Source organism: Daucus carota, chromosome 3, assembly GCF_001625215.2.
Source record: "Daucus carota subsp. sativus chromosome 3, DH1 v3.0, whole genome shotgun sequence".
NCBI lineage: Eukaryota > Viridiplantae > Streptophyta > Magnoliopsida > Apiales > Apiaceae > Daucus > Daucus carota.
Window position 1 is genome coordinate 29,975,806 of NC_030383.2, and position 10,113 is coordinate 29,985,918.

At 32.7% G+C, this 10,113-nt stretch overlaps 1 protein-coding gene across 1 annotated transcript; it reads left to right on the forward strand.

The window, feature by feature from the left end:
* Positions 1 to 1,480: 1,480 nt before the first annotated feature.
* On the forward strand, positions 1,481 to 9,079 carry LOC135151464 (heat shock factor protein HSF8-like). The gene is made up of 3 exons (XM_064089920.1): positions 1,481 to 1,744; positions 7,854 to 8,675; positions 8,951 to 9,079. Exons 1-3 carry the CDS (start codon positions 1,481 to 1,483, stop codon positions 9,077 to 9,079), a joined length of 1,215 nt encoding a protein of 404 aa, XP_063945990.1.
* Positions 9,080 to 10,113: the final 1,034 nt, after the last annotated feature.

Here is a 10,113-nt window from a genome sequence, read left to right on the forward strand (position 1 = left end):
AATATTTTATCGGATTCCGCTGAGAAATCTCCTACCTACGACAAGTTTAAAATTTAAAATTTGAAATTCAAATTAAATACTGATTGAATGATTGAGATATGGATAATATAGAAAAGAAAATCAATTAATTGCAAATCTTATTAAATGTACTTATTAAATGCATTAAATATATTACTGATTGAATGCATTAAATATATTACTGATTGAATGCATTAAATATATGTAGAAGATTACTATAATATCCCTTAGAGCATCTCCAACGGCGTTGGCTATAATCGTTGGCTAAATTGAACCTGTAAGATATTATGTAAAATTTGCTGAACCGGTAAGACATTGTACTTCAATGGTAGTGGCTATATTGGTTGGCTATAATTTAAAAATAGAATGTTATTAATATTTTAGTTTGTTAAAATAGAATATATATATATGAGTTTGATATGGTAATAAATGATATGCAATCATCCTACAGATTTCTTACATACCTGTAGAGGTTCGACAAATATAGCCATCCATAGGAGGTTGGCTAAAATTATAGACAACAGGTTCACGTGGTTGGAGTACGCTTTTTTCAACAGGTTGGCTAAATTTTTTATATTTGGAATGCCAACTCACTTTTTAGCTAAAGGTTTTGTATGGTTGGAGATGCTCTTAAGAATTAGATTTGATTGATTTTTTGATAAATCATAATTTATATTATGATTATAAAATCAACGGTGATTAAGCGGGTTTCTCAGTTTTCTTGATAAGCTGAGTTTTCTTAGGATCTTTCTCATATATATATATATATATATATATATATATATACACTATACCTAAATGACCCACCCCTTATATGTAATCACCCACCTAGGCCCACCCTCTCCCCTATTCAATCCACCTCGGGCCCGCTAGGGCCTCGCCAAGGCTCCTCACAGGCCCTGGACAGGCTCCAGACAGTCTTAAAGAGCCAAACCTTGACCCACCATGGTCCCACTAGGCCCCGACCTGGCCCTATTAGGCCCCACTTAGATCCTGTCTAGGCCCATCTCGGGGTCCATCCCCAATCCCAAAACCCGTATCATTCTACTAAATCGCATTGGTTTCTATTTAGTTTCTATTCAAGTATTTTCTATTGGAGTAGGACTCTATATATATATATATATATATATGTGTGTATATATATATATATATATATATATATATATATATAAACATACACACACATACATATATAATATTTATATTCAAAACCTTCATACAATTTAGTTTGATTCATCTTGTGGGGAGTCATAATATTTGTAAAGTTTTAAAATCATGCTTTCGCCTCGTCATCAGCAAAAACGGGCCTTTTCCTAGCCCATTCTCCGTATTTACAATGTATATTTTGACTCTAAACTCAGGGTTATAAAATCTAGTCTCCAATACCTATCATTTCAATTCTCACTTAAATTCTAGTCAAATAGACCATCCTTAAATTTTGAAAAGCTTATACTTTCTTCATATGGCGACTGAAGGTAAAATTGATCTGTCCAACAATGGCAATTCAATTGTCGTTCCATCTTCATTGTTAAAAAAGAAAGTGAACCCTTTTATTAAGAAATTATATGATATGGTTGATGATTCTACCACCGATAGAGTTATATGTTGGGGCCCAATGAATAATAGCTTCGTTGTGAAGGATCCAGAGGAATTCGAAAGAGACATTTTGCCAAAGTGCTTCAAGCACAATAAAATTACAAGCTTCATCTGCCAGTTGAATTTTTATGTACGTCATTTCTTTTTCTATATTCTCTACATTTCTTTTGATTGTTCCTTATTCGAGCGTTTTTCTGTGTGTGTGTGTGAGTATATTTATTTGATGTTTAATCTTTTTGACCGGGGTAAATAGTTTTAATAATATTCATGAAAAATTGATTAACAATTTAACAAAAGATACATGAACTTTGGACATTTGGAGTTGTTTGTTTATGTTCTTGACTACATATCAATTTAGGTTGCTTTTTGATTAATTTCTTTCTTACTATTGTCATTACAGCCTTAAACGGGCTAAATTAGTTATATTTTTCTTATCTATTTTATGTCATCTAAGAACTTGCTAATTAAGTGTTGAGATATAGAGTGTGTATGCAATCTAGATTTTAATGGATTAATGATAATATATGAATTTTAATGGATTGTTAGTGCTTTTGGTTTCATGTGAAGTCTAGCAAATTCTCAATACAATATCATTCAGTTGATGTAGAATTATTAGAATTTAGGCATAAAATTTAAAAATCTCTCCTAATTGAATACCACCAGATTTGTAAGTATAATTTAAAATCCTGATTGAATATCATCAGATTTTTAGGATAATTTAAAATCTTAATTGAATATCTAAAGATTCTTATACATACTTAAAATTTTGAATCAAATATACGTGGATTTCAAGAATGAAAGAATATATAATCTTATCTAAAGAATACTTTTGATTTTAATTCCATATACCTTTTCCTTTATTTAAAAAGGTGTGAAATGAAAAGGAAAAAGCCACTCCCTTTGTTTTTAATATATGACGTTTGACTTTTTGGCACATATTTTTTAGTACTTTGACTGGGTAGTTAAAAGTATTATTTTTATAATCTTCTTTTTCTGAAAAAAAATATGTAATCAAAATTTTAATTCACAAAAAAAATCAATTAAAAATAATAATTTTTACTATCCGGTCACCCCACCTAAAAGTTCGTGCCAAAGTCAAAAGGGTCGTATAAAAAATATAGAGGTAGTAACAAATAGATAAGTAAATGATCCACACATGTTAGAAATTACCTCATACAGTCATGTTAATTAATAACCCGAAAAATGCAATTTTCTTATATAATAAAATATTTCTCAAGCTAAGACTTATTTGAATAATACTTAAAATGTTATAATACTTTTATATGTATTTGCCTCTCCAATATGTGCTATATATAGAGTTAATTTTGATACAAAAAATATTTGCCAATTTCAGTATTCACATAATTCCATTTGTTGCAGCTAATACCTACCTTGTTGTTTTAACTATAGTCTTTAATTTATTTTTTCTTTTGACTTGAGTCTTGTTTTTATTGTGTCCAAAATATGCATCACACGCACCTATGCCTAGCTTCTTATCAGAAGGAAAATAAAAATTTCAAATTTTTAGTTTATATTTATTCAATATTCTATTTAGTTCAGTAGAGAAAATCAAATAAATAGATCAAGGGATTATCCAAAAGTGTGACATAAACTGGTACATTACCTAAAAAGAGAGATTTCATCAATTATTGAGAGAAATGTAGGGGCTTGTTCAAACCATAAGCATTTTTCAACATTATACACCAAAATTAGCCATAGATCATTTTAGATCATGTTTGGTTGGCATTGTTGTTGCAAGCATAAAATTATGGCTCAATCGAACTCGAGTCCAAGTTATTTAGTCAAATTCGAGCCTAAAATTGACTCGACTGGGCTCGTTTATGCCCTAGTGAATTTTCAAGCATTTATTCAAGCAAGTTATCTTTGTTATTGTTTTGTTCATATATATATTGTTTCTCAAAGATGTCCTATCAACAAAGTTAACAAAATTCGGCACAACTCCGTGTGATTCTGAGTGTAAAAGTAGCAACCAAGAACTTGAATTTAGTCCCTGTTTCTTATTTGCTAGATTATCTCATCAACAGTTTCGTCTATAATCTTTTACATCCCTGTGCTGCAAAATGGCTTTTCACTCGAGAATAAGGCGTGATCCACAAAAATAAATGCATGTCTTACATATTGTGTAGTTAAATGATGTTGATATTTGCTACTAATCAAATATGATCAGTTTTCACCTTAGTATTTCTAATCTATTTCGTGTTATTTGAACAACCTGCAGGGATTTAAGAGGGCTGATCCTCACTTGTTGGAGTTCACAAACGAGGGTTTCGTAAAAGGCCAAAGGCATTTGCTCAGTAGCATTGAACGTCGTGAATCTAATCATAGGCGAAACCAACAGCCACATCATGCACATAAAGAGAGCTCAACAGTTGAGACATCTGCTCAAGGTGGTAAACCTGTCGTGGAGGAAGATATTGAAGGTCTCGATAGAGACTTTAATAATGTCCTCAAGCAGGAGGTTGTTGTGTTGAACAAGAAGGCGCATACAACTGTTACACAGTTGGAATCTATAACACAACGCCTTACTGGAATCGAGCAAAGAGACCAAGGAATTATGTCCTTCCTAAAGGCTGTGAACCCTGACTATGAACCTGGTATTGACAGTTTCTCCCCTGGTTCAGATTTAATCTGGGGCAGCTCTTCGATGAGAGGATAAAATCGATGGATCCTGAGGACTCCACCACAGAAGCTGCAGTACCAATAGATATCTGATGTGCACCTCATCTTTGTTTGGAACCTTTTCTTTAAAACATCTGTACTATGAAATTAATTTTGGTTCTAAGATCCACATTTAGGGTGGACTATCACAGATACATTCGAATGTCCTTTTAAGAATGATTATTTTTGTCAATTTGAATCAAAATCTGGTTATGTTGACATTCTTTTAAAGCAAACATAGCATGTTAGCATAGTCATTCTAATTATCTAATCTAAGTGTTTTTTAAAACAGAAAATGGTAGTTGTCATAATACTTTTTCCAAAAGATAATAGTATCACCTATATAATATATTATATGATGGATCGTATACATACACGTCCACAAATTAAAATACGTTTTATATAGTTTCACGTCGTTAATTGGGATAATTTTAGATTCTCTAGCATTCTCAAACTGAACGATTACTTTCATGTTTAATAATGAGTTTTTACCTGAAACTCTCCTCATTTCTTATATAATAGTAAGTTTTATTGTACGTGACGTTGTATACTAAAAATTTATGAATTATTTTTTCTTACATAATTATGCAAATAAACTAGTTTAAACAAGAAATAGGTTAATCTAACACAGATGGAGAACCTATAATTATTGTTACATATTGTGTTTACAAATCTAAATAAAAGGAAAGGAGTACATCTACGAATAAATACTCTATATGTTTTTCCCATTTGTTTATAACTGAGTTGAGCACAGAGATGAAGAAACACGTATAAAATAGTAAAAAGAAAAGAAAAAGTGAATAAAGTGATAAGGTCTATCGATATTTAGTTGATAAATTTTAAAGAGTGAGTGAGAATTTTTATATTATTAAAATTTATCACATGTTGAAAAGTTTCGAAATATAAATAATTGAATGATACATTCATTAAAAAAACTTAAACAATTAGTAGGAGTGGGCGAGTAAATAACATATAGTGTATTTTACATGTTGATGGCCGGACTTTATAATGAGTTTCAATTTCATGGCCAGACATTCAGATTTTCAATTTAATGGTCAAACTTCAGTTTCGTGTTTAAAAAATAAGGACCGACTTCGAGACTTCCAATATAATGGCCAGACTTAAGTTCTGAGTTTCAATTTTGTGGCCAGACTTTGAGATTATTTTGATTTTTGTAATGTAGATTTGATTTCGATATTGTCAATATTAAGGAAGCCATCGTTTTGAAACGCGAAATTGAAGTGCGGTCATTAAATTGGAAATCTGAAAGTCTGGCCACAAACTTGAAACTCGGTATAAAGTCTGGCGAGCGACCTGCAATTTAATCTAACATATATAAATTGATTACTTGCGATTGAGAGCAAGACAGACATTAATAATTATGTGCTCAAGCTGGAGGTCGCCGAGACATTAATAATGTGCTCAAGCAGGAGGTCACCGAGTTGAACAAGAAGGCTTAGACAACTGATACACAATTAGAATCAATAATACAACGCCTTGATGGAAAGGAGCAAAGACACCAAGAAATGATGTCCTTCCTAAAGGCTGTGAACCCTATCTATACACCTGGTATTGACAGTTTCTCCCCTGGATCAAATTTAATCTGGGGCAGCTCTTCGGTCGCTGAGATACTAAAATCGATGGATCCTGAGGACTCCACACCAGCTGGTGCACTACCAATGGATATCTGATGTGCACCTCATCCTTGTTTGGAATCTTTTCTTAAAACGTCTGTATACTCTGAAATTAATTTTGGTTTTGAGATCTACATTTAGGGTGGACCAACACAGATACATTTGACTGCCATTTTCAGAATGATTATTTTTGTCAATTTGAATTAAAATCTGGTTATCTTGGCAATTTTTTAAGGGTAAACATAGCATTTTTTCTAAAACGGAAGATGGTAGGTGTCATAATACTTTTTCCAAATGATAATAGTATCACCTATATAATATATTATATAATGGATCATATACAGACACATCCACAAATTAAAATACGTCATATATAGTTTCACGTTGCTTGAGATAATTTTGGATTCTTTAGAATTTTCAAATTGAACGATTACTCCTGACAAAAGAAATAAAACTGAAAGATTACTTTCCTGTTTAATAATGAGTTTTTACCTGAAAAACTCTCCTCATTTCTTATTTATTAGTAAGTTTTATTGTATGTGACGAAGTTGTATATTAAAAATTTATGAATTATTTTTTCTTACATAATTATGCAAATAAACTAGTTTAAACGGGGAATAGGTTAATTTAACACAAATGGAAAACCTATAATTATTGTTACAGATTGTGTTTACAAATCTAAATAAAAGGAAAGGAGCAAATCTGCGAATAAATACTCTATATGTTTCTCCCATTTATTTATAACTGAGTTGAGCGCAGAGAAGAAGAAACACTTACAAAAAAAAGTGAATGAAGTGTTGAGGTCTATCGATATTTAATTGATAAATTTTAAAGAGTGGGTGAATTTTTATAATACTAAAACTTATTACATGTGGAAAGTTTGGAAATATAAATAATTGAATGATACATTCATAAAAATAAGCTTAAACAATTAGAAGGAGTGGGCGTGTAAATATCAGATAGAGTAAATTACATGTTGATGGGCAGACTTTATACCGAGTTTCAATTTCAGGGCCAGACTTTCATATTTCCAATTTAATGGTCAAACTTCAGTTCCTTTTAAAAATACGGACAGACTTCGAGATTTTCAATTTAATAGCCAGACTTAAGTTTTGAGTTTCAATTTTGTGGCCAGGCTTTCAGATTATTTTGAATCATGTAATGTAGATTTGATGTCGATATTGTCATATTGTCGATATTAATGGTAGCCATTGTTTTGAAACGCGAAACCGCAGTCTGGCCATTAAATTAGAAATCTGAAAGTCTGGCCACAAACTTGAAACTCGAAATAAGTCTGACCTTCGACCTCTAATTACCTCTAACATATATAAATTGATTACTTGCGATTGAGAGATTGAAATCATATTTTGGCATGAATTCAAAACTCACGGGGATGTAAAATGTTATTCGATAGAATATATATTTAATTATTTATATTTATTATTGATGTTTTTTCTTCCCATATTAGTTATACGTCATATTTAATTAAATATTTATTAGTTGAATTTTAATTTAACTGGTAATAGAGGAAGAGAAAATTCCACGGAAAATTTTTACTTTAGAAATATATTTAATTTTGAATATCACTTGTATACTTCATTTAGCATTGAAATAATTTGTGATAAATTTATTAGATAATATAATACATTATATATGTATATATAGTCATCAAGAGGTTTGTCCTGCACTCTCGTCCTGCTACTAAATTCAAACTCTGGTTGTATGTTGTAACAAAAGCCTTAGGTTAAGTTTTTATCATGTTTTACTTCATTGTGCAGCTTAATTGCTTTCACTTAATACCAGATAGAACATAAGAAAATACTTGTTTAATATATAGTGTAACTAGATTATATTGAACATTTCTTAAATTCGATTTATTTACACATTATCATATCTAACTTATGTTGCGGTTATGTGAATAACCAGGGGTTCAGGAAGGTTGATCCTGACCGATGGGAGTTCGCAAATGAGGGTTTCTTAAGAGGCCAAAGGCATTTGCTAAAAAGCATTGTACGTCGTAAACCGGCTCATGCTCAAAATAAACAGCCTCAGCAGCCACATGGACAGAGCTCAACAGTTGGGGCGTGTGTTGAAGTTGGTAAATTTGGCCTTGAGGAAGAGGTTGAGAGGCTGAAGAGGGACAAGAATGTGCTTATGCAGGAGCTTGTCAGGTCGAGGCAGCAGCAGCAGACAACTGATACACATCTACAAACAATGGTACAACGTCTTCATGGAATGGAACAAAGGCAACAACAAATGATGTCATTCCTGTCAAAGGCTGTGAACAGCCCTGGATTTTTGGCACAGTTTGTACAGCAACAAAATGAGAGCAGCAGGCTCATAACTGAAGGCAAGAAAAAAAGAAGACTTAAACCAGATGTTGTTCCAGATGATCATCCAGTCACTCCTGCTGATGGGCAGATTGTCAAATACCAGCCTTTTATGAATGATGGTTCAACTGCAATGTTCAGTCGTATGATGTTGGATGCATCTCCTCAGTTGGAAACCTTGACAGGTAATACCAATAGTATTCATTTTGGTGATGTAACATCGTCATGCAAGGCATTAGATCATGGAAGGGCTCCCCTTTGTACGTCTGGAGGGGCACCGACTTCAGGGATATCAGATTTGCCATTAGTGACAGGTGTTACAGCTGTTGGCCCTTCGGAAGAGATTCAGTCTTTACCGGTAGGTGTCACTTCTGATGCAGTGAAAATGACTCCATTTCCGGAGATAACCCCCCTAGTGGTTCGCAGGAGTTGCCGGCCGTCAATCTTTCTCTGAAAAACAAGCTTATGCATGAGCCTCGCTTACAAGTGCTCGAGAAGCCAATGTTGATAACAGCATATTTCTGAATCCAACCTCATCAACTATGGATGAGAACATGTTCCTAGATATTGATAGTTTCAATTCTGATTCTGATGTCATGTGGACAGCTCTTTGATTGATGAGATACTAAAATAACTGATCCTTCAGGGGGGCAGTTTTCCCTATCGAGTCCATTAGCTACAAATGCCACACAGATCGAATCAACTCCACCAGCTGCATCACAACCCTCGGAAAATGGGGAATCAAAGCTTCAGATGCAAGATCTTACTGAACAGATGGAGCTTCTGTCATCAAATGCAAAAAGGTCTGATTTATTTGCCTAGAACTTAAATCGTACATGTGTGAATTATATGAGGCTACACCAATGATGATATGGCAGGGCCAGACTATACTAATGTGTACACTGTGGTCATTGCACTCACAAGAAAATAGTGTATTAGCCAATTTAGTTTTAGAGTTTGGTGACAATTCTCGACCTCGGTTACTTTTTTTAAGCTGACACCAAGTACCATAAAGCTCATTAAAATTTGGGTTTTTTGGGTTGTATTGTACATTGTGTGAGTAACTGTTTTGCCCTATGATTTCATGTTTCTGACATAAGAGTGAGAAAGCTTGCTATAATATTTGCCACAGAAAGGGCTGTTTTGCCGCTTCCAGGTTGAGGAACCAACCCCACTCTTATATAAGAAACCCCAGCCGGTTGAACTCCCGGTTGTCAAATGACCGGAAATAGCCTGTCAAAAGGCTCATGTAACCGGCCCAATAAGTCCTATAACACTAAAGAATACTAGGAAAAATAAATAAAAATAAAATTAAAGGGGTGTATTAGATTGGGATTTCAAAGCATTTTTTTGCATTTATAATCTTGAGATATTCAATTGGGATTTTAAATTATGATACAAAATCTGATGGTATTCAATTGAGATTTTAAATTAAGCTTTAAAATCTGATGGTATTCAATTGGGATTGTTTAAAATCCATTAAAATATGATGGTTTTTTTTTGAATTTCATAAAATGATGAATTTTGTGGCATTCTTCCGTGCATTTTAAGTTTTTTGAAATTCCACCAAAATCAATCTGATTTTTAACGCATTGTGCTTAAATCGTATCAACTTTGTGACATTTTATCAAGAATCCGCACAAAATCAAAATCCATACATTCCATTAAAATCCATAAACTAAAAACAATCCATTTAAAATCAATCGAATAACATCTCCGTAAGAGAATTTTCAAGAATTTTTTGAATATCTGTTAAGGCTGTGAAAGTCAATTATCCATCTAAGGACCCAATTCTGGAAATTTAAGCGGAGGATAAAAAACATTTGAAAGGAATAAAAAAAAAGGGAAAAAATAAT